At 38.0% G+C, this 24,728-nt stretch overlaps 1 protein-coding gene across 2 annotated transcripts; it reads left to right on the plus strand.

Annotated features, from left to right (window-relative positions):
- Positions 1-795: 795 nt before the first annotated feature.
- On the plus strand, positions 796-10,042 carry pym1 (PYM homolog 1, exon junction complex associated factor). Of its 2 annotated transcripts, none has more exons than XM_057356022.1 (3): positions 796-899; positions 1,533-1,626; positions 9,151-10,042. In XM_057356022.1, exons 1-3 carry the CDS (start codon positions 869-871, stop codon positions 9,647-9,649), a joined length of 624 nt encoding a protein of 207 aa, XP_057212005.1. In that variant the 5' UTR covers positions 796-868; the 3' UTR covers positions 9,650-10,042. The 2 variants fall into 2 exon arrangements, with proteins under 2 accessions (XP_057212005.1, XP_057212006.1); XM_057356023.1 differs by having other exon boundaries at positions 871-899; positions 1,533-1,618.
- Positions 10,043-24,728: the final 14,686 nt, after the last annotated feature.

A 24,728-nucleotide genomic window follows, 5' to 3' on the forward strand; every position in this document is an offset into this window, starting at 1 on the left:
CGGGCGGAGTCACGTCAAAGCCAATAAAGAAACAGCATCAAGGTTCATTTAAAGTTCAGTATTTACCAAAAATACATAAGAAAAGCTACACGACGGAAATGTAAAGATGTATAAATTGAGATCATATTGACCGTTTTAAACTTGATAATGAAAGGACTCCTGTTAAAAGTGCTCACAGGAGCTTAAATTGTTTGTTTTAATTATTATTTCACACACCGCAACAAACGGCAAAAGGATATAATCTCATATCGCAGTGTTTCTCTTTTAACCCATTAAATAAAGAAATAAACATAAATAAACAGCCAGAAAGCGAAACGAAGAAATGCTTTATGATGGTTTTTGTTTGGTGCACCAGCAGAGAAACATGCTGGTTGACTTTCCAACATAGAACAATTGCATCGATTGATTTAGTTTATGCACACATGCATACCACATCCAATTACATCATATTTGTTTTTTTAAACATTAATTGTAATCAAACTGTATTCATTTGTAACATCCACTACATACACTTTTATATCAGAGTGGCGTGCATAACGTTTTAGTTTTTTAGAGTGACTTAACTAACTCATGTCATTTTTTCTTTGTCAATAATTCTTCACCCTTGTTTATGTGGAAAAACAGGGAAATGTAGAATTAACTCAATTGTTTTGTTAAAATACATAAACGCAGATTTCTAAAAACATCACTTCAGCTCAGGTTATTGTTAAATAAACATTTACACATTTATTTACTTCATTTTATTATTGTTTAATTTGTTTAGTTTAGTTTTTCGTTTTAATGTTTCACAATTTGTAGCACTACCACAACACACACCAGTCTCGTGAGAGTTACAAGGAGCGGAAGAGGAAGTCCGACCTTTTTAAAGATGGCGACCCCCTATGTGACTGATGAATCTGGTAAAATATTTCACGTATAATTTATACTTGTGTACATAAGTTAATATTTCTATCTCTCATTGACGCATGTACAGCCGGCGTATTGTAATGACATTGTGCGTTATTAAACAATAAGGTACGCGATGGCCGCGAAACATCCGCCTGTTATTTTCCCGTAAAACATTCATGTGTTGAATTCTTACTTTCTGACACCGATGTCATACAAACTTCGCTGTGCGTGTGCGCACAGATTAATGATTACACCAACTAGTTCTTATGCATATAACATGTAAAGTGTAACGTTATGTAAAGTGTTTAGGAGCAATATTAAAATTTAAAAGAACGACTATATCGTACTGTGTCTGTGGTTAAGCGAAACAATAAATTGACGATTTAGTGTTTACTGATATGGTGTTAATATTATGCGTACTATAATATTTGCAAATAAACAATCGTCAGTTCCTGGTTGACACGCCAACATAGTATTAATTTAAAAAAAATCAATTGGAACAGTAAGGCAATGCTATTTTTATGTAATCATATTTTCATATCAAATTTGTTTATTAGAAGTTTTTCTTCGATGTTTTTTCTAATTTCGGCCAGTTCCCGCTGCTCTTTCAGGAAATCGCTTGTGTGTTTGTCTGTGTGTTTAAGGGAAATATATCGCCGCCACGCAGCGGCCGGACGGCACGTGGAGGAAACCGCGGCGGGTGAAGGATGGATATGTACCGCAGGAGGAGGTACCCGTGTAAGCACTCAAACCACAATTAATTTATGTGTATATATCGACGAGAAAATAAAATCGGAGTGTCTATTTACACTGAGTACAAATAGCCCCAATATGTGATTGGAATAGAGAAAGTGTAAGAACGACGCCTGTTCAAACAGCGACTCAAGTGGCAAGGTGTTAGTTAGTAGAGCTTGGCACGAAAACGCTCTTTTACCTTTTTCTATCACATTACAGATCATAAAGGCATTTGTTTTCAATAAAATTGATTTAAGACTTAAAATTCATTTTTATTCATAAAGTTTAGGGTAAGGTTAGGGGTAATATCTTTAATATCTCAATAAGTTGCCATCATTTGAATAATTTTTATAAATATGATAATTTACACTCTGTTATTAATGCATAATGTTTAATGCACAACAATACTGAGGTGCAAATAGTAACGTTATCTGCCACTATTTATAAGTAAATAGCATCTAATTACTAGGGCTGCAACTAACGATTATTTTGATAATCAATTAGTTGGGCAATTATTTTTTCGATTAATCGGATAAAAAATGTAATGACATCTTTTGCTTATGATAAGTAAATCAGATATGGGAAAAGTATACACAACTGAACTCATTAGCCCATAATTAGTCCGTAATTAACACACCTGGTGAGGTGATTCATGTGTGTCATATTAGAAGCAACTGACAATAGTCTCTCCCAAACGTGGGAGCGAGGGGAGGGTCGGCCAAGGAAATCATTTCTTTGTGCCATGAAAAGTGAGATATTTGTCATTCAAATGTAGTGAAGTACAGTAAAAAGTAAACAGAAAAAGTAATACTTAAGTACAAATACTCAAAAAGTGTACTTAAGTACAGTACTCAAGTAAATGTACTTCGTTACCCACCTCTGAACTAAATAAACCACCAAATCAAGGTATTTAGCCTAATATGTACTTTGCAAAGTGCAAACGCCACAAATTGGGTTTTACTAATATAATCTTTAATTTTGTCATTTAAAACACCTCTCCCCTTTAAACTTTAAAACTGCGCAGCTTGAAGAGATGCATGCAAAACACGTCTGACTTTAAAACTGCACAACTTGTGCCGCACGGAGAGACGCATCCACGGAGAGACACGTGTGACTTTAAAACTGCGCAACTTGTGCCGCACGGAGAGACACGTGTGACTTTAAAACTGCACAACTTGTGCCACACGGAGAAACGCATCCACGGAGAGACACGTGTGACTTTAAAACTGCACAACTTGTGCCGCACGGAGAGACGCATCCACGGAGAGACACGTGTGACTTTTAAACTGCGCACCTCGCGCAGCATGGAGAGACATGTGTGACTTTAAAACTGCGCACCTCGCGCAGCACGGAGAGACACGTGTGACTTTGAGACGCATCCACGGAGAGACACGTGTGACTTTAAAACTGCGCACCTCACGCAGCACGGAGAGCCACGTGTGACTTTAAAACTGCACACCTCGCGCAGCACGGAGAGACACGTGTGACTTTAAAACTGCGCACCTCGCGCAGCACGGAGAGACACGTGTGACTTTAAAACTGCGCACCTCGCGCTGCACGAAGAGACGCATCCACGGAGACACCTCTGACTTTAAAACTGCAATGCTCATGCTGCACGGAGAGACACATCTAAAACGGTAATTTTAAAAGGGAAGAAGACACGCTTGATTTATAACTGCGTGACGTCAAGTGACGTCACAGACCAACTAATTGATAATGAAATTCGTTGACAACGAATTTCATTATCGATTATTATCGATTTTATCGATTAGTTGTTGCAGCCCTACTAATTACTATTTCTACTTAAATCCCATACCTGCAAACTAGTCGCTTTTCGGAAAAATTCACTCTTTTGAATCAAAAATAGGTAATTTATGTATGTGTTATGTATTCGTTTGGCCAACAAGAATCAAGAAAACAGCGTCGTCTTTTTTGGTCCTTGGGCCAACCAGACTCAGCATCGTCTTTTTTTTGGTAACGGCATCGTCTTTTCCATGGACCAAGACAACTTTTCCGGCAGGAAAAGCGTGTTCTAAATGTAATTTTTGCGCCTTGAGAAGCATTGCTGAAAGGGACTAACGCAAAGTGTCGTCTCGGATAAAGAGAAAATGGCGTTGATACAGTGGCAAGAAAAAGTATGTGAACCTTTTGGAATTTCATTGTTTTCTGAATAAATTTGTCATAAAATGTGATCTGATCTTCATCTCAGTCAAGGGTATTGACAAACATAATGTGTCTAAAAATAATAACAAAAAATCTGATCTTTCATGTCTTTATTGAACACACTCGTTCAACATTCAAAATGGCAGTGGAAAAAGTAAGTGAACCCATTGACCCCCTTGGCAGAAATAAACTCAACCAGGCGCTTCCTGTAGCTGTGGATCAGACCTGCACATCGTTGAGGAGGAATTTTAGCCCATTCTTCCTGGCAGAACTGCTTTAGCTCTGTCATATTCTTTGGACGTCTCATGTGTATGGCCCTCTTCAAGTCAATCCATAGCATCTCTATTGGGTTGAGGTCTGGGCTCTGACTTGGCCACTCCAAAAGGCGGATTTTGTTTTTCTGAAGCCATTCTGTTGTGGACTTGCTCCGGTGTTTTGGGTCGTTGTCCTGTTGCATCACCCACCTTCTACACAGTTTCAGCTGACATACAGACATTCTCACATTATCCTGAAGAATTGTCTGATATACGTACTTGGGAATTCATCTTCCCCTCAATGATTCCAAACTGGCCAGGCCCTGATGCAGCAAAGCAGGCCCAAATCATGATGTTTCCTCCACCATACTTTACAGTTGGGATGATGTTTTCATGATGATATGCCGTGCCCTTTCTACGCCAGATGTAGTGCTGTGTGTTTTTCCAAATAGTTCAATCTTAGCTTCATCAGTCCACAAAACATTTAGCCAATACCGCTGTGGAGTGTCAATGTGCTCTTTTGCAAACTTCAGGCATGCAGCAATGTTCTTTTTAGTAAGCAGTGGATTCCTTCGTGGTGTCCTGCCGTGGATACCCTGCTTGTTCAGTGTTTTACGTATCGTAGACTCATGAACAGAGATGTTAGCAAGTTCCAATGATGCCTTCAAATCTTTAGCTGTCATTCGGGGTTGTTTCTTTACCTCATTGATGAGTCTTCGTTGTGCTCTTGGTGTCATTTAGACTTGGTAGAGTAGCAACAGTCCCAAAGTGTCCATTTGTAGATTGTTTGCCAAACTGTAGACTGGTGAATTTCTAAAGTCTTTGAAATAACTTTGTAACCCTTGCCAGCTTTATGTAAATCAACAATTCTTGATCGTAGATCCTCTGCAAGCTCTTTTTGGCGAGGCATGGCTCACATAAGCGTGTTCTTCTTGTGCAGAGCAAACTCCAAAAGTTTGAGGGGTTTTTATCAGTCAAAGTACATGTAGTCCACACCTCCAAACTTATTATCTTAACGAGACTCCAGGTGTGCTAAAATCTGACTCGAATTAGCTTTTTTGAGGTCATTCACTCAAGGGTTCACATACTTTTTCAACAAGCACTACGAGGTTTTTTGGTTGTTCTCAATAAAGGCATGAAAGATAAAAAAATTATGTGTTATTATTTTAGACACATTATGTTTGTCAATACCCTTGACTTAGATGAAGATCAGATCACATTTTATAACAAATTTATTCAGAAAACCATGAAATTCCAAAAGGTTCACATACTTTTTCTTGCCACTTTATTTATTATTCAGGTCGCCCGTGTGATGGAAACGGCTATGTTATGAGAGACAGTTGCAGACTAAATCCTTTCGAATTTCCACTTCTAAAGCTCTGCCCTTCTAAGTGAGTAAGGCACATGGGTGCGATTGATATTTGTCCAAAGTTTCAGTCGGAGAAGCTGTAGTTTTATGATGTTTAATATTTAGAGACCGATCAATTCGTCTCATAATACATTATGTCGTCAGGAGCTGCGTGGATTACTTTTGTATTGCTTGTATCTGCTTTTTGGCAGATACAAGGCCTAATGGTAAGAGAGTCGGACTCGTGACCAGAAGGTTGCCGGTTGGATTCACAGGGCCGGCGGGTAACGACTGAGGTGCCCTTGAGCAAGGCACCTTACCCCCACTTGCTCCCCGGAAGCTGCAGTGATAGCTGCCCACTGCTCCGGGTGTACGTGTGTTCACCACTTGCTGTGCGTGTGTTCACTACTCTCTGGATGGGTTAAATGCAGAGGTCACATTTCGGGTATGGGTCACCATATCTGACAAATAGGTCACTTTCACTTTTTTTTTTAACTTTCTTTCTTATGAAAGCTCTTAATAACTTTTTTTTGAGCTCTTATAACAATGAAGTCCTGCACTTTCTTTCTCTTAATAACTCTTTGAACATCAGTCCCTCACTTTATTTTCTCAATCCTGCATGTTCTAAAACAGAAACCAAAACGTCAGATGAGCAAGCGCTTTGCTTCTTATGGACACGCATCCTTTATTAAGACTTAAGAATGTGCACCTCTCAGAAAACGTAGACAAATGAAGATCATTTTAGATGTTTAATTACGACGTGAAGCATTAGGATCACAAAACGAGTTCAATATACACTCACCTAAAGGATTATTAGGAACACCTGTTCAATTTCTCATTAATGCAATTATCTAATCAACCAATCACATGGCAGTTGCTTCAATGCATTTAGGGGTGTGGTCCTGGTCAAGACAATCTCCTGAACTCCAAACTGAATGTCAGAATGGGAAAGAAAGGTGATTTAAGCAATTTTGAGCGTGGCATGGTTGTTGGTGCCAGACGGGCCGGTCTGAGTATTTCACAATCTGCTCAGTTACTGGGATTTTCACGCACAACCATTTCTAGGGTTTACAAAGAATGGTGTGAAAAGGGAAAAACATCCAGTATGCGGCAGTCCTGTGGGCGAAAATGCCTTGTTGATGCTAGAGGTCAGAGGAGAATGGGCCGACTGATTCAAGCTGATAGAAGAGCAACTTTGACTGAAATAACCACTCGTTACAACCGAGGTATGCAGCAAAGCATTTGTGAAGCCACAACACGCACAACCTTGAGGCAGATGGGCTACAACAGCAGAAGACCCCACCGGGTACCACTCATCTCCACTACAAATAGGAAAAAGAGGCTACAATTTGCACGAGCTCACCAAAATTGGACAGTTGAAGACTGGAAAAATGTTGCCTGGTCTGATGAGTCTCGATTTCTGTTGAGACATTCAAATGGTAGAGTCAGAATTTGGCGTAAACAGAATGAGAACATGGATCCATCATGCCTTGTTACCACTGTGCAGGCTGGTGGTGGTGGTGTAATGGTGTGGGGGATGTTTTCTTGGCACACTTTAGGCCCCTTAGTGCCAATTGGGCATCGTTTAAATGCCACGGCCTACCTGAGCATTGTTTCTGACCATGTCCATCCCTTTATGACCACCATGTACCCATCCTCTAATGGCTACTTCCAGCAGGATAATGCACCATGTCACAAAGCTTGAATCATTTCAAATTGGTTTCTTGAACATGACAATGAGTTCACTGTACTAGAATGGCCCCCACAGTCACCAGATCTCAACCCGATAGAACATCTTTGGGATGTGGTGGAACGGGAGCTTCGTGCCCTGGATGTGCATCCCACAAATCTCCATCAACTGCAAGATGCTATCCTATCAATATGGGCCAACATTTCTAAAGAATGCTTTCAGCACCTTGTTGAATCAATGCCACGTAGAATTAAGGCAGTTCTGAAGGCGAAAGGGGGTCAAACACCGTATTAGTATGGTGTTCCTAATAATCCTTTAGGTGAGTGTACTTCTTTTTCACTTCTTTTTCCTGTAGCTCAAAATTAGACCGTGCGCATTCCGACTCATTATGCCAGCAGCATGGGTCCCATTTGCGTGTAAGCTTCACCTAGGTCATACATCATGTGATTAGCTGCTGCTCCATAGGCGTCATGTGGTGCACCTGAAAAACTTGTGCAGGCCAAAATACCCAAGAAATACATTTTGACCAGCAAATTTGTGTGAAGGTTTTTTTTTATTGTAGCAAATATAGATTTTTTTCTTGTCAAGAGTGTGCCAGAATGCATAATTTACATGTCAAAATTATAATTTTTTTCTTATGGGGAGGATGCCCCCAGATCCATCGCACTGCACCCAACAAACCCCCCCTCCCCCACGGTCATATGGCTGTCACCTTTTTCACCTCTTCTGAGTTTGCAGGTCTGTAATCCAAAGAAAATACAGCTATTTTCACTTAGTGTAAACTAGAGGTGCACCGATTGACCGGCAAGAGATCGGAATCGGCCGGTTTTTCGTATGATCGGCCCGACCGGTGACCGGCCGGTCAGTCTCACGTCTCGCCGATTCCAAGCCAATCTTCTGTTTCCCGTGATGCGGGCAAGAACGTCACAGCCGTCAGTACACTCAAAGCCGCAAGTAAACATGTAAACGTGCACGCGCACAGCCTGTCTTTCACGGCTCGTTTACACTCGCATGTGGGTCTCTGCTGACTGACGCACATCTCTCATATCCGCTGACTGCACGCGCGTGCACACGCATCATGTACTGTACACACTGTAGTTCATCTCTCACTGCTCCGTCTACATGGGGTATATATGCTAACAGTGATGCTAAACTCTGACACATGCTAAACTCACGTTGAAGTCGTTCACTCTGTGTAAAACAAACGTAAATTCCATTCAACCTGATTCCTTGTCTTGCGTTAAAACTGTAATATAAAAACAAAAGCAAAATATAAAAAAAATGAATAAATCAACCAATATATGTGATATATATCTGATTGAGTTCTTTACTAACACAAAAAACTGCAAATACATATACATCTTAGAGTTGAATTCACTCATATGATTTTTAACTTCAATAAAGAAGTTGCAGCAAAAACCAACCCACTACTTTTAATCCTACAGACACAAGATAAAGACAATTTATTTTACATTTCAGAAAAAATTAAATAAAGCAATGTTAGTTTCATAAACAGAAACAGACAAGAATAAAGTTAAAGTATTTTATTGTTATCTTAGACTTTTGTGAGATGAGTACAAAAATGAAAAAGGTAAATTAAGTGACATGTTTAGTTATATTTTACTATTTGTACTTCTTTTCAGTCACAGAGTTCTTCAATTTAAGAGTTGTTTGGGAAAGAGAAGATTCTGTAATTTAATGCAGCTTGGAGAACTGCATTTAGGGAAATTTGGGGAAATTGTAATGTTCAATCATTTATTCAATGAAAATAAAAAAAATGTGTATTGAAGAAAAGTTAATATGGTTTTATATACAGTATACTGTCAATTATAGTTTGTGGATAGAAAATCGGAATCGGCAGGTTTCACTTGTAATAAAATCGGAAATCGGAATCGGCAAAGAAAATTGCAATCGGTGCATCTCTAGTGTAAACAGAACCTACTGCTATTTAAACTTAGTGTAAATAGCTGCTGCCAAATAAAATACACCCAAAAAACCCTTGAGTGAAATATTCTTTTATATAGTTTCAAATGATCACTAATCAAAAGCTGGGCCTTTCTTTTTATTAACAGCTATGAAAACAAGTACGTGAAGTTCTTTAAGAGTAAACCCGACCTGCCACCCGGCATGAACCCAGAGGATGCGGCCATCGCCCGACAGCAGCAGCAGGCTTTGAGTGGAACAGACAAGCAGAGTGTCACAGCTGGAGTCTCAAAAATAGCAAAACGCAACATGAAGCGCAAAGAAAAACGCAAACAGCAGAGTCAGCACCATCAGGAGGCCAGCGAGGAGGTCTTGAGTAAAGACATGAATAGAATGAATATCTCAGCAGAGGAGAGGAGGGTCAGCCCTGACCCGAACCCCGATCCTGGCAGCACAGATCCGTCCGCAGCTGCTGCAGAGAAGGCCAGAAAGATCAAGAATCTGCGCAAGAAGCTGCGGCAGGTGGAGGAACTCCAGCAGAAGGTGGATTCTGGAGAGCTGAAAATCCCCAGCAAGGAACAGCTGGACAAACTGGAGCGAGGCCAGGCGTTACAGGAGGAGCTTCACATCCTGGAACAAGATTTGTGAACTGGGGGAGTTATTTGTAGGCTCAGTTGTCCGGAAAACGTGTCTATTTCCATCATGTCAGAGTGTATTTCTGTATCGATTAAAGTGGTCAGCAGCTATAACCACTTTTCTACATTCTTGTGTTCTGTACATAATGAACATCTTGCACTGTGGACTCAGAACCTATGGGATTGCAAATGGTTTCCCCTCGTTCATTAAAACCGATCACAATTTCACTCTCTATACTAGTTTGTGAGCTTGTGTTATAGAGACTGGTGGACTAAAATCCCATGGTGTCCTTTTTTCTTTTAAACATATTTTTTTACAACTGTAGTGAATAATGGCATGAAATATTAATATGTAGAATTGTGTTATATTAAAGGTAGGACCAAAATACTGCTTTTATTTCTGTTATTTCTTTTTAAGTGGTTTTGAGGGTCAAAAATTGACATAACTCTTACCTTTTCTTGTTAGGGGACTATTCATTTTTCAGTGGCAATTATTATTTTTATGAGGGAATATTTTTTTCTGACCTTATAAAAACACAGGGTGTACCATCTATGTCAAATAGTTCGATTGAAGCAAAGAATTGATTAACATGAATAATTATTGCCATTGAAAAACAGAGGAATTTGATACAGGGGCATTTCCCATCATTTGGTTTCACAGACAAGGGTAAGAGGAATACTTCACCCAAAAATGAAAATTCTGTCATTTCCTCACCTTTGAGTTGTTCCAAATGTGTATAAATGTCATTGTTCTGGTGAGCACAGAGAAAGATATTTGGAAGAATGCCTATAACCAAACAGATCTCAACTCCCATAGTAGGAACAATTACTTTATCATTTTTTCCTGTTGAACACAAAAGAAGATATTTTGAAGAATGTAGGACAGCAAACAGTTCTGGGGCACTTTTGACTCGTTGTATTTTTCCTACTATGGGAGTCAATGGGGGGCAAAATCTGTCTGTTTATAAGCATTATTCCAAATATCTTTCTCTGTGTTCATCAGAACAAAGACATTTATACCGATTTGGAACAACTCGAAGGTGAGTAAATGTTGACAGAATTTCCTTTTTTCTGGGTGAAGTATCCCTTTAAGGCTAGTCCCAGTGTTTTGAGGCGGCGCCTTTGGAATGCTATGATAGTCCTTGAACACTGGTGACTCCGGTTAGAGAGTAAGGGCACGGAGAGTTATATCCACAAACAAATTTTATTCATGTATAGTTCGGTATATGGCTGACAGCATATCCACTTTGTGTGTGTGTGTGTGTGGTCTACAACAAAGATCAAGTATATAATTAGATTCAAAATATTAAACACGACAATCTTTCTGTACATGGTAACAAATAAGCATATTTTCCATCACAGACACAAATGGATAATAATCAATTCACCACAATGTGACAATCCACTCATAATTCCACAATAATGTGATAAATCAGATCAACAAGAGTAAGATATATCTGTCTACCAGTTGAACGTTTCTCATAATTTCGATTTTTCACCTCATAATTATTACTTTTTATCTCATAATTTCGATTTTTCATCTCATAATTATGACTTTTTATCTCATAATTTCGGTTTTTCATCTCATAATTATGATTTTTTAACTCATAATTTCGATTTTTCATTTCATAATTATGACTTTCAATCTCATAATTTAGATTTTTTATCTCATAATTTAGATTTTCAATCCCATAATTATGATTTTCAATCTCATAATTTAGATTTTCAATCTCATAATTTAGATTTTCAATTTCATAATTTTGATTTTTTAGAGCCTGATTTTTTTATCACGTGGCGTAAATGGGCTTCCATAGATAGAGACAAAATATCAACAAAAAAAATGTTACATAAAGGTTATAAATTGATTTGCATTTTAGTCAGTGAAATAATTATTTGATCTCACAAATACAATTGGACCATGAGAGGGGATGTCTCTATATGTTTGGTGAGCGAGGACGTTTCTGCAGGCCTGGTGAGCGAGCGGGGACGTTTACAGTGCAGTTCAATATTACACAAATGAAATACACCGATCAGGCATAACATTCTGACCACCTTCCTGATATTGTGTTGGTCCCCCTTTTGCTGCCAAAACAGCCCTGAGCGGTTGAGGCATGGACTCCACTAGACCTGTGAAGGTGCGCTGTGGTATCTGGCACAAAGATGTTCACAATTTATAGGGCTTAATTACCTTCTGCCAGGTGTGCCTTCCATGGATTGGACTTGTTTGTTCAGCACATTCCACAGATGCTCGATTGGATTGAGATCTGAGGAATTTGGAGGCCAAGTCAACACCTCAAACTCGTTGTTGTGTTCCTTAAATCATTCCTTAAATCATCCCTTAACCATTTTTACTTTTTGGCAGGTCGCATTATCCTGTTGAAAGAGGCCACAGCCACCAGGGAATACAGTTTCCATGAGAGGGTGTACATGGTCTGCAATAATGCTGAGGTAGGTTGTACGTATCTAAGTAACGTCTTAATGGATGACAAAGCATCACACTGCCTCGGCTGGCTTGCCGCCTTCCCACAGTGTATCCTGGTGTTATGTGTTCCCCAGGTAAGTGACATACACGCACCCGGCCATCCATGTGATGTAAAGGAAAATGTGATTCATCAGACCAGGCCCCCCTTCAATTGCTCCGTGGTCCAGTTCTGATTCTCACGTGCCCACTGTGGACAGGGGTCCACATGGGCACTCTGACTGGTCTGCGGATATACAGCTCTATACACAACAAACTGCAATGCTTTGTGTAGTCTGACACCTTTCTACTAGAACCAGCATTAATTTAAGCAATTTGAGTAATAGTAGCTCGTCTGTTGGATCGGCCCACATGGGCCAGCCTTCGCTGCCCACATGCATCAAAGAGACTTGGTCATCCGTGAACCTGTCGGCAGTTCACTACTGTTCCTTCCCTGGACCACTTTTGGTATATACTGACCACTGCAGCCCAGGAACACCCCACAAGAGCTGCAGCTGCAGTTTTGGAGATGTTCTGTTGTCTTTCCATCACAATTTGGCCCTTGTCAAACTCGCTCGAGCTTTACTCTGTGATAATCGGCCTGCTGTATTACTATTCTATACTTATATTTTAACCAACTTTCCAAATATTGCACCACTTGTAGGTGACTGACTGGCGTCTTAATTCTGTTTGTTCTGGAAAAGCATTTTGTCTGGGTTAACAGTAGCTATATTTGGGTACTTGCTCAGTTGACTCTTGTAGGTAGACGTGAAGGTATTTACACTGCTTCCATTGAGCAAGGATACAAAGACTGTTTATTTTTGTTTTATTGTATTGTCATGCTTTTAATATATGTTTTTTAGTTGATTTGAAAGACTGCCAGTTGATTTCAACAAAGTTGTTTTTGAAATTATATCTTTAGCTTTTTTTCCTTCACTACTAACAGCCTATAGCAAGGTTATTCAGTCTTGCTTCTGGCTCTAAACCCTAAATGAACCCATCTGAAGGAAGTACTCAGACTTTTAGTTCATATGAAAATTACAGGCAGATGTGTCAGTTTGTGGTTTGATGTAAACTCTTCACAATGATAGATCTTGAGGTACAGAAGCCATGCTGTTTGTTATTTGTTCCGTTTTTGCATTATTTCAAGGGTTGATCGTAGGAATTACACATTTATGTACTCAGCTTGTTTCCTGATTCATGTTGTATGTTCAAGCATTTTGTGCAGATAAACTGTCATTTGTGTGCTCAATAGGAGCAACAGCCTTGTGAGTACTCAACTCATCTAAAGGCCTGCATATGCATGTTATGTATTGTTTGTCTTATTTCAGGGTCTGGCTATTAAGTGATGGTTTTGATGGTTTTTGATGTGTTTGATTCCAGCAAATATCCATAGTGTAATTTAAAGTTTTTCGTGTTTGATTCCAGTGAATACCCATAGTGTAATTTAGAGTAAATGCACTAAGTTGTTTTGCATAAGTGTCTGCCAAATATGTAAATGTGCAGTTATTTGCTTCCAAAATGTTTGAACAGCAAACTGTTTCCCCACTGCTTATCTTGTTTTCCTTTTTACCCTAAGAGCTGCAGGTGCCTTGATTGCACAGAAAGAAGTGTCTTTTTCTTAGTCATATGTCTTTTCTAATGTCGGATGTTAAGTGGCATTCTCTTTATGGCTTCAAAAAATGCATTTAAAAAGGTACTGAATAGAAAGTTGTCTTGAGGTTTGGTTTTACTGCTTTTTTACTCTGGAATTGTATGCTACATAAAGTCCACATTTTCAGAGAAGTGTCTGTTTTGTTTATTTTCAGGGTCTGTGTCTGTTTTGTTTCTTTTCAGGGTCCGTTTTTGTTTCAGTTACTGGAGTGTTGTTTGAGATTGGATTCTGTTTGTATTTTCTGTAGTATTTTAAAACGTACAGACAAGAATTTAGGATTTTTTTCGTTTGGGTTGTTTCAGATATATCACATATCCCTCCATAACACATTAAGCTCTGCTGTGTGTCTGTCAAAGTAGTGTGTATGTGACTTTAAGGGAAGTCCGGTTAAAAAGAACCGACGTAATACGTAAGGACGTATACAAGAGACACTCGTGTATCTGTACCTCTGTTCTGTTAACTTCTCTGTTATAAAAGACAAAGAAAGACTCATCGTATTTCTCCTTTCTTGACAGTGTCTGTAACAACTTGCTGACATCATTGCAGTAAATGCTTTAGAGATTACAATTGCAGTGTTAAGTTGTGGTTCTTCGTCAGGAGTTTGTGTCTGGAGGGCTTTTCTGTCATGTTTATTCGTTCATTATTCATCCATCCCAAAAAAAGTTCTTGTCCCATATCTTTTGTGGTATGGTTGTGTTTGGCCTGTCTGTAAGTGATACTTCTATCCCTGTCTTACTGCAGAATGAGTCGATTTTTGGGTTGTTGTGCTTTTGCTCTGGTGCTGAAGTTATGAAGCATTTGCCTTGTAATGTATTTTTGTCAGTTGTTTCTTATGGAATATGGAATTTAATATTTAAGATGCTTGTGGTTTGAATTTAAATTCATTTTTCTTGCTCTGTTTGAACTTGAAGTATTTGTATTGTGGGCAGAGGAAAGTGGTGTGTGCATCTGTCATGGCAGTTTCATTGATGGCCATTTTATATTGTCAATATTTAAATGTTATCAGATGGTTGTTTTATGTAGCACGGGTCTCTAACTTTCACCTAATATTGTGTGAACTTTTGAATCCTGCAGTTTTTTGACATATTTATGTGCTATATAGTTATGTTCGAGTGCTGAATCTGGATAGAACCATGAACAGGCGTATTTGTGATTTTATATCTTGTTAACCAAGTCAGATTTACTCTTTTGTTTCAATCACTAATCTTTTTTGCTGTTCAAAGCTTCATTTTAATTTGTTTTTAGTAATGTTTTTGGTAATCCAAAAATGTGGTTTTATAAATAAAGGTGAAGTTTGCATTGATTTGCCAGTGAATTTCTTTTCTTGTCCTTTCAAATTATGTATACAAGTATGAAAGATGTGCGTACTGGCCCTTTTGAGGTTAATGTTTCTAGCCTTTTGAAAAAGTTCAGCCTTTTGAAAAATTAGTTGTCATACAATCAGACAATTTGTCATAAGATGGTTTTTGGGTTTGTTTCGGAAATGTGTTTATTTTATTTTTAACCCTTAGTACAGCAGTCTATTAACATTTCAATTTTAAACAGATTCGTCTTGTATTTTACCTTCATCCTTGTTTACATTCTTAATACAGCCTGTGGTGTACTAAAGTATTTTGGATTTGTGTTGTATGTCATTGTATGCAGTTTTGTATTTTTCCATCATTGTTTTTAATATGTGTAACGATGACGCTGAGGCAGAGTTAGAATCCATGTGCGGTAGTTTATTTGATGAGTAACATAAACCGAGTTGAGTAGACAGGCAAAGGGTCAATACCAAGATGACTGTTCGACGTACAACAAACATGAGGTTAATCCAAAGGCAAAGGTGATTAAGCAGGCAGTGAGTCAAATCCAGAAATATCAGTCCAACCATGCAACCAAAACAAATGGGTAATCCGGGTAATCCAGGTAATCAGAGAATAGATATCCAGGCAGAATCATACACAAAACAGGCAGAAAATACAGGGATACCTTGGTAAGGCAGATATACTGGCAATACTTCGCAATGAGGTCCCATGTGGTCTCAGACTAAATAGTCACCAAACAGGAAGTGAATGCAGAGGCAGCAGAGGGGTGGAACGGGGTCAGTACTCTGGTGACAGCTCCCTCTGCTGGCTGGGCGTTACAATATGCTATGCAGATGTTTGTTGTTCTTATTACATTCTTGTTTAACATCCTTGTTTTTATCTGGACATTATACTTTATATTGTGTTTTTAAGGTTCTTATTTTTATTTGAAAAGTTTAGATTTGTTTTGACTGTTTTCAGACTATGTTAGGATGTATTTTCAGACTATGTTATGATGTATATTGTTATTAAAGATGTTTCCCATCCTGTTGTATGTTATGTTCTTTTGCTGTTTAACTTTTTACACACTAGATACTGTTAATTTTCTTATTTCTTTTAGCGTATCTTAATGTTTTTATCATGTTGTACATGTTTGTTTAAAGTCACTACGTGCTTGAGTGGCATTTTGTGCATGCCTTAATTTGTTAAATAAGGTCAATTTACTAACTGCATTTTGATGGTTTATAGGTGTGTGTGGTGAAGGGAATTTATCAACATTTTGTTTGACTTGATTAATGTTCTTTTGTATTCACAATCTGATATCTTTAATATGTCTTGGGGTTTTAACACTGAGTGTATAGGACACCGGTCATCATTGTAATTTTTTTCCATTCTTGTTCATGCAGTGTACAAGTTAAGGTTTTTCTGAGCTGTCTTATATTTAAGGTATTTTCTAACCATATTAAGATATTTGTGAGTTGAAAACAGCAGTAATTCACAAATGATCACTTAATTCACAAACGATCATTTAATTCACAAACGATCACTTAATTCACAAACGATTATTTCATTCACAAACGATCAGTTTAATTCACAAACGATCAGTTTAAACAAATCTAAATCCACCTCCCCCTCCATTTTCAAACTGTGCATGACAAAGTAGGAATGAAAACTCCCTTGGCTTTAAAAGTGTGAAATTGTGAAGAAAGAATGATGCAATAGCCAATGCTCCCAATAGCCATCAACAGTGTGTGGAACGGAACTGTAAAGTGCAACTCCTTACAACAGACACTGAGCATAACTGTGAAGATTTGTATTTTTCTGAACCCTGGACGTTTTTTCACATGCGAAAAACTTGAGCAAAGCCACAAGATTGTAAAGGATTGTTCCAACAGTGTCTCGAAGTTCTTTCATACATGTATTGCCCCAGGATGTGAGAACCCCCAATTTCTAATCCAAACAAACCCTCAACATTTCACATCTCTTACCCCATCTCACACTTATTTTTTGGTGATTTTCTATTAACCTGCACATTTTATTTTCATGCCCTTAATAATGACTTGAATTGTTTACAGCTGTTTGGCCAGATTTAGTTTTGTCTGACCCAATGCATATTTATAAATGTTTCCACACTCTGTAATGTCTAGTTGGATTGCTATCTTGTAATTTTTTCCCAAACGCCCTGATTTATTGACTAGACATACATCTGATGGAGGTGATGTTCATAGATAAGGTATGTATGAAGTGCATCACACTGCATCTTCTGGACATCTTACAGACAAAAGTGATTAAAGAAGACATTTGATGTGATGTGAACACACTATTAATATTTACACAATGCAGATCAAAGAATTACAGCCATTTTGAGTGGTGGTGGAGGATGAGGAATTATGAGCAAAGATCCTTTTCAAAAGAGGTTGTTAGCAAAAAACATTTACTTTACGGTAGAACGCCACTTCTATATACCACTGCTGTGTGCCACAATGTACAGCATCGGCTAAACTGAACTGTTTTCTCATTTTTGAGACGCATGCATAGAGCTCATTGGTTCAATTGATTCAAAGCTTGGAAAAGCTTTGTTTCTCCCATTACTAACTGCAGATCCACAAGAGGGCACTCCCCCTGGATCTATACATTCACTCTGGACTACAATTCCCACAATCCTTAGCATGGACTCATTGTTCCTAATTATTGTCACCTGTGTCTCATTACCGCTGTCTACATAAGCCTGGTTTGTTTACACTTCTGTGAAGTCTTGTTTAGTGGTTAACTGTAATTCTGACTATGTGCCATGGTAGAGGTTTGGATTTGGTTATCGTCTTGTGAACCTTTGTGGTCTGCCCTGATCATTGCATTTATTGTTTGTGGATTGAAGCTGCATTTGGATATCCAACCCCTGAGGCTAAGAGCAGTTTTATAACAAATACTCTCCTCCATTAACCCAACACACATTTATCACAGACTTTTACTTGTGTTTACATGTCTTAATGTAATAATGTGTTTTTGCTGAATTAAATGTTCTTTGTGATTTAATAGTAGCATGCATCCTAAAGGAAACGTTTCTGCTGCTTGTTTTATGTCATTTCCTTTAACGTTCTTTCCACTGCGTAAAGGTAATTTTTATGTAACAAACATACATTTAATAGCATGTGTGCAAAAGCTTTTGGATTTGGATTTCCTGTTTTTGTGTAAAATGATTGTTGGCCAGGGTCTACAGGTTTGTTGAGTTGGTGGGGGAGTGGTGTTTTTCTACAGGTTGGATAAGTGTAGGGTAGGTATGATGTTTTTACACACTGGGTAAGGTCTTGTGGTATGGCCAGCATCTACAGGAGTGGTGAGCGATTTGGGATGTTTTTGCTTGTTGGGTAAGTATGTGGTTTCTACACGTCAGTGAAGTCCAAGGTTTCTACAGTGCTGGTAAGGTCTTGTGATTCTTCCAGTGTCTGCAGGCCTGGTGAGTATGTTAAATGTTATTGCAGATCTGGTGAGCGTGCTGGATGTGACTGAAAGTCTTGACCGTTGAAGGTTTTTGCAGTTCTGGTGTGCATGTTGAATGTTATTGCTGGTCTGTGAGCATGTAAGTTGTTTCTACTTGTGATGAGTGCTTGTGCCATCTTTAAAAACACAAGTGTTGTGTGTTTTGTAGTCTCATGAAATGGAGTACTGAAGCAAGTAAACTGCCTCAGTTTAGGTTTCTACAGGTTATATAACGTACCTTTTTTTGCCTACTTGTCTTTTGTACCTCTTCCAGTTCTACAGATCCATCAACGGTAGACCCTTCTCCATGTGTCTGCAACAGATGTCTTTGAAGTAACATGCAATACCATTCTGTAGCCTTATGTGTTTCCTGCACTTGTTTGATTAGAATATGGCAGAATTATCACATTTTGGGCATGAGGACTCCACTACAACAGACTAATAGTTAACATGCCTGTATAAGTGTTGCATATTTGTTAGCTTTGCTCACTATTTATAACTGGTGTGTATAGCTTTTGGAAGTTTATCTAAAAATGTTTGTACAAAGTCAACCGACCACCAGATATGAACAATGTAAGCTACACTAATTTTTTTCCTCTGACTTAAAGTATAATCAGATTTGATTTTTTTTCCCATTTTTAAATTTTTGCCCCAGTCGCTGTTACTTGTTTGTTGCTTATTTCGTTGAGTTCAAGTAATGTTTACTATTTTTACACCACCCTATCTCGGATTGAATATTAAGTTGTTTCTCTCTGTACGCAACAGTTTAGTGGTTGTCTGTTGTTCCTGTTGCACTGTTTTGTCAGATTCGTTTCCCATTGATGTGTCATCTGCGAGTTTCTGACAGGCCTCCTGTGGTTGAGTTGACCTGTGCTGCTGGCATGAATCTGGTGCTCAGGGAATGATTACAGGATTCTCATTTACGTAACCTCAATCTACTGAGATGAATTATTGGATAAGGGACTTTAACAGTAGCTCAATTGCTGCTCTTTAGACTTCGATAGCTTTTCTGGTTAACTTATGGGTCCTCTTCAATTGTTTGTTGTGCCTTGTTCCTTGTTTTTTCTTCTAGTGCTGAATGTGAATTCAACAGCTGGATGGAGTTGACATTGTGGCTCACTCTGTTGTACAGTTGCAGATTTAATGGCTCTAGCAAAGGATGTTCATTTTTCTTCCTGGAGTTCTACATTACTGCTAAGTTTTTTTCCCAACTCTGATCCAAATCATGTTAAGCAGCTAATTCACAAGAATATTACAGGCAGTTGTGTTTTTCTACCTTGAGAAACAAAGACAAAGCAACCGCAAGTGCAAAAACGGCGCTGAATAACATTTTCTGTCTTTGCTGTTCTGTCTGTCTTATGTCTGTTTTTTTTTATTATATAAGAGAAGACTTTGAAGTGAACCTGTAATTCGATCAACAACCATGGAAGTGATACTTTTTGTGATTGTACACCTGTAATTATTTGACCTTTTAATTAAGGTTGTACTTATGTTTTAACTTCATTCTGGTTTAGAAATTAAATGACAAATGAATTGAAATACATGCTAATATTTCTATTGTCTGCATGTTTTGATGCGAGTCACATTCTTTGGCTATATTTTTAGTTGAGCTTCTTTACTGTCTTGTAATGCTCTGCTCCCCCTTTGTTCCACTGCCAAATATCAATGCTTATTTAAGGCTATAGCAACTTTCCTTTTTCAAATATTGTTTATCTAAAAGCCTCATATGATCTGAAGCTAGATTGTATTGACATTTGTGTTTGTAGTTTAGGAGAGAGATTTCGTCATATATGACTAGTTGTAGTGTTTTTCAGCAGCATTGACAGCTCTTAAGATCTCACTCTTGTAAAGAGCAGCACATCTACCTGCTGTAGTCCACCGTCCAGGTACACAAGAACTGCATGTCTCTGTTTTGTCATTGTAAACATTTGCTTTCTGTACATTTGTTATAGTAAGTCATGTTTTGGTTGTACTGCCTATTGGCTGTCAACAGAGATTGTTTTTCTTTTCTCTTGTGGCAAGGCTGTGTGTCTTGCTCTTTGAGATTTAACTTACTTTAGAGTTTTGATCAAATACTAATAAAATGCATAGGAAGCAGACAATCAAAGTCTTGCAGGTTACTTGAAAATAACAGGCATGTGTTTGTGGTTTGATCTAAACTCTCCAGGTAGGTAAATGTTTTAGGAGGCAAAGGGGACTGCAAACTAAACTGCTTGTGCTTTACATTCCTAGCTCATGTCTATAGTCTGTTCATGGTTTGGTGATTACTGCTTTTTCTAGCTCTTGTCTGTCAGAAATGTATAGATAGTCAGTAACTGTATTTGGTTTACATTATTGGGCACATAAGGCTTTAAGACATTGAATGGTTTGTTACAAACGTCACATATAATGCCAATGGTTCTTACTTTAACAAGTAATTCTCAGAATTTGGCCTGTCTTATGTGGGAGCAGAAGCAGCTTATCACGTGGTTATGAGTCAGTATCATAAACGTCTGTTCTGTGCTCATCACGTGTGAATATAGTGTGTGGTCATCAGTGTTGTTCATTTATAATTTAACTCATTTATTGTAATAAAGGGAGGGGGTGGGTGTGATCTGCTTGTCCAGTGTCTGTGGTTATTCTGTTGTAGACTGTACATTGGAACGGTTTCAAGTTGTATGGAAACTTTAGTGTTCAGCTCACCAGGAGATGTTTCATAGATGCGCTTTTTGGGGGGACAATTTCACTCCTTTAAGAATGTCTGTCAGGCAATCAGTATCCATCAGAGGCAAGTTTGCTTTCATTTAGTTTTCATGAGATAAAATGACAGATGTGAATTACATTAACTTAACTATATATTTGTGCTGTTACATTGGTGTCTGCAGTCAGACTGTATGTATTGATGATTTTTACACTTACTACACTTCAGAATACCTTTTTAATGTTTGTAATTTTCCATCCTTATATGAATTTCCTTTAAATGTATACTGCACAATATTATTCCTTAATTTTGTACACGCTGGCAATGTAAATCGTGTGATTGGTCTTTATGGAAGCATGTGAATTCCTGGTTTCTGATTCAACAGATCTAAAGATGTATGTAATTGTCTGTTATCTTTCTAAACTATATGTGGATTAACAGCCTTTACCATAACATGCCATATTTCTGTCGCCTGAAGTGCAGTCTGTGTAGTGAGATATGATTGTCTGTTTTTATTTGGATTAACCAACTGCTTTTCTTCGTGATGGTGATTTTATCCTAAACAAATCTCCAGTCACTATTTTCATCAGATCTTATGTCTGTGGATGCTTCATTGGCATAAACTGCAGATTAGCCTGCCTGTAAGTGCTGCTTCAGTCCGCCCGTTACACTGCACCCACCTGGTAAAGCTCTGGGGTTTATTTTAACACAGGAGCAGAGATCATTATATGAGTCTCTTGTAACATCTATTTGTTAGCTTGTAAAAGGCTTTTAACCCAAACCAACAAACATTTTAATGTTTGTGTACAATGTAAATTACTAATTTTTCTGTTTGTCTTGGTCTGCAGTAGTACAGCAGTAATCTCAGCCTTATGTTGTGGTCTCTTTCTGCTGATTTGTGCCTGTTTTTGTTTGTGAGCATTATCTGTGGTGTATACGCTGGGATTTCTGGTGCTTGAGTAATGCTCACTATACCATAATTGAGCATGAGGTAGCCTTTCAAACCTAGAATTGTTAACACTATCTGGTTTAACTTCTGCATACATTGGGTTTCAATTTCGTGCTTTGTACTTAAACACATTTTTTCCCTCTATGAAACAGGTGAAACAGCTGTTCTCTAAACCACTAAGAGATCTGTTGTTTGCTGTTAGGCTTTTCTATTGGTACACTTCACTGTTTAGCAAGTTTATAAATATGTGTTACTGTACTCTTAATGTAAGCATAGTTAAATTCATAATGTTTTTTCATGGAGTCTTTATTGGTGTTATGTTTTGGGAAGTTATACTGCATGTAGGCCATAGGCACATTCTTTGTTGCTGTTGAAGTTAAAATAAATATCACTGTTTAGCAGGCCCTCATTTGTCATTGTTCACATGACAAAGTGTTTTCTTTCTTGGTCTGACCTACCATAGATTTTCAGAAAGCCATTAATGTGGGGATGTTCTGTTCAGTCTCTTGACACTTATGTTAGCTCCAGCCACCTTAAACCTGCCTGTTACTCAAGTTAACTGGAAGAGTGTAATTTGCTGCTTCAGGTGTTTTATTGGGGTTAGATCTGTACTCTGTGGGGACATATCTCCAATAGAGCAAGACTGAGTACTGGTTTAACTGTTCCTTATTTATAACTGTAAATGTTAAGTTCTTTTGCAATAAAGAATTAATGACTTTGTTAAATTAATCTTTTAGCCAAACTCTCGCTGAGTGCATTCCCAAGTTGTAATTGTGGATGGCTTTATGGTAAAGTGTTTTGCTTCTCAGATTCTGTCTCCTTTAGTATCTGAAACTAGGAGCTGTAGCTATAGATTTTGATCTTTCCTCAGGCGAGCACTGCCACTGCTGTCCAGACTATGTGAGTTTTACTGGTGACTGCTGCATGCATGGCATTCTTTTATGTAGATCCTGAATCTCTGCGTTTTTGTTTTGAAGTTGGATCCAAAGTAGGAAAAACAAACAGTCTAGCTCATATCTCCATTTCACTGCTGTGTTGTGAAGTACTGAGTACTGCCCATGTCAGCTATATCGTGAGAAACTTTAATGATCAACATCTACATGTCAGTCTTCTACAAATAAATTCTCAGTGGATTAATTGCTGAACCTTGCTTCTTATATTACTTATAAAATATTACTCATCATTTTATTTTAAATGTTACATTACTTTCCCATTCTGTTTTCCTGAGGTTACTGCAGAATGTGTTGTTTCTGCTTTGGATTCTTGATGCTTAACGTTTGTCAGCTAAAGCTCATGTCACTTCTAGCCAGATCACTGTTAACTGCTGTGAGCATTTCTGTTCCTGCAGACTGCATCACAGCTTTGACTCTAAAGTACTTTGTGGCAAGTTGTATACATCTACGTGACTATGCTTTTTTGGAGTTGCCAGAGCTCAACACTTGATATAGACAGTTTCATCTTAACAACATAAACAAGTTAATGTACAAGCACACTTTTGTAACTCCAATGTAACTTCCGGTATATATTCACAAACAATAGTGCCTGTAGATTATTTCTTATAACAAGCAAAAGAAACTAAGAACCGTAACTTGGCTAAACTTGTTTCTCCAATATTTTGAATTTAGACTCCGATACCAAGCTCAACCACTAGATGTCAATGTACCCTAGTTTCTGTGTCAATTACAGGACCATTTAACATTTTTTATTTGATAAAATGACCATACAACAAAATTCAACAAATCGTTTACTTAATACAATTATTATACAGTAAAATATATTATATATAAATATTATTATAAATATAAATGGTTATATTATTAGACACTAGACAAACAGAAACCAGAAGTTAACTGGGGGTCACGTCAGCTAAAACGGGCTATACCACCAGTTTAACTTACAATCAACTCTGTAATACCTGTACATGAATTTTTACTCTTAGTATGAGGAGAAATCCAGTGTCAATCACATCAACCTTGCTTTAGTTTGATATCCTGCTTCAGTGCTGTGTGTCAGAGCGGATTACTACCCATTACTGGAGTCCACCAGATAGTATCTTGTTTTTCCAGTCCAGTTCTTGGACATCTTTATTGTCAGCGTTTAACTCCCACTGCATTAATACACCTGCCTGTAATTGAAGTGAACTAAGACTTTGATTGGCTTCAGGTGTTTTTAGGTTACTGGAGACTCCAGCTTTAGATTCTGCTTCACGTGTGATTTTGTCAGCTGCTGATCACTGCCAGTATTGCACTGACTATGAGGATTACTGTCAACTGTGTGCATCACATCTTCTTCGTCACACTCTCACTGTAAGACAAAATATACATTGTAAAAGTATAATACAGATGTCCAACTTTGACTTTATGCTATTTCGATGTACAGTATCAACTTGGTTGTGACTAACTAAATTTCATCTGAAGGAAATACTTTTTTGCGTCAAGTACCCTTTTTCTGTCAGTCTGATTTTGTTGTTGTCCAGCTTAGCGTTCTACTTTTATGCATTTGGCAGACGCTTTTATCCAAAGCGACTTGCATTGCATTGTATTATACATTTGTTTCTGACTGTGCGTCTTTGTTCACTTTAGGTTTGT

Source organism: Triplophysa rosa, linkage group LG17 (genome assembly GCF_024868665.1).
Source record: "Triplophysa rosa linkage group LG17, Trosa_1v2, whole genome shotgun sequence".
Classification (NCBI taxonomy): Eukaryota; Metazoa; Chordata; class Actinopteri; order Cypriniformes; family Nemacheilidae; genus Triplophysa; species Triplophysa rosa.

Excerpts from the sequence above, each read along its gene's own strand:
- pym1 (XM_057356022.1), top strand. The coding sequence starts at position 869 with ATGGCGACCCCCTATGTGACTGATGAATCTG. Across the intron at positions 900-1,532 it reads CTATGTGACTGATGAATCTG|GGAAATATATCGCCGCCACG; the intron begins GTAAAATATTTC and ends TGTGTGTTTAAG. Across the intron at positions 1,627-9,150 it reads CCGCAGGAGGAGGTACCCGT|CTATGAAAACAAGTACGTGA; the intron begins GTAAGCACTCAA and ends TTTTATTAACAG.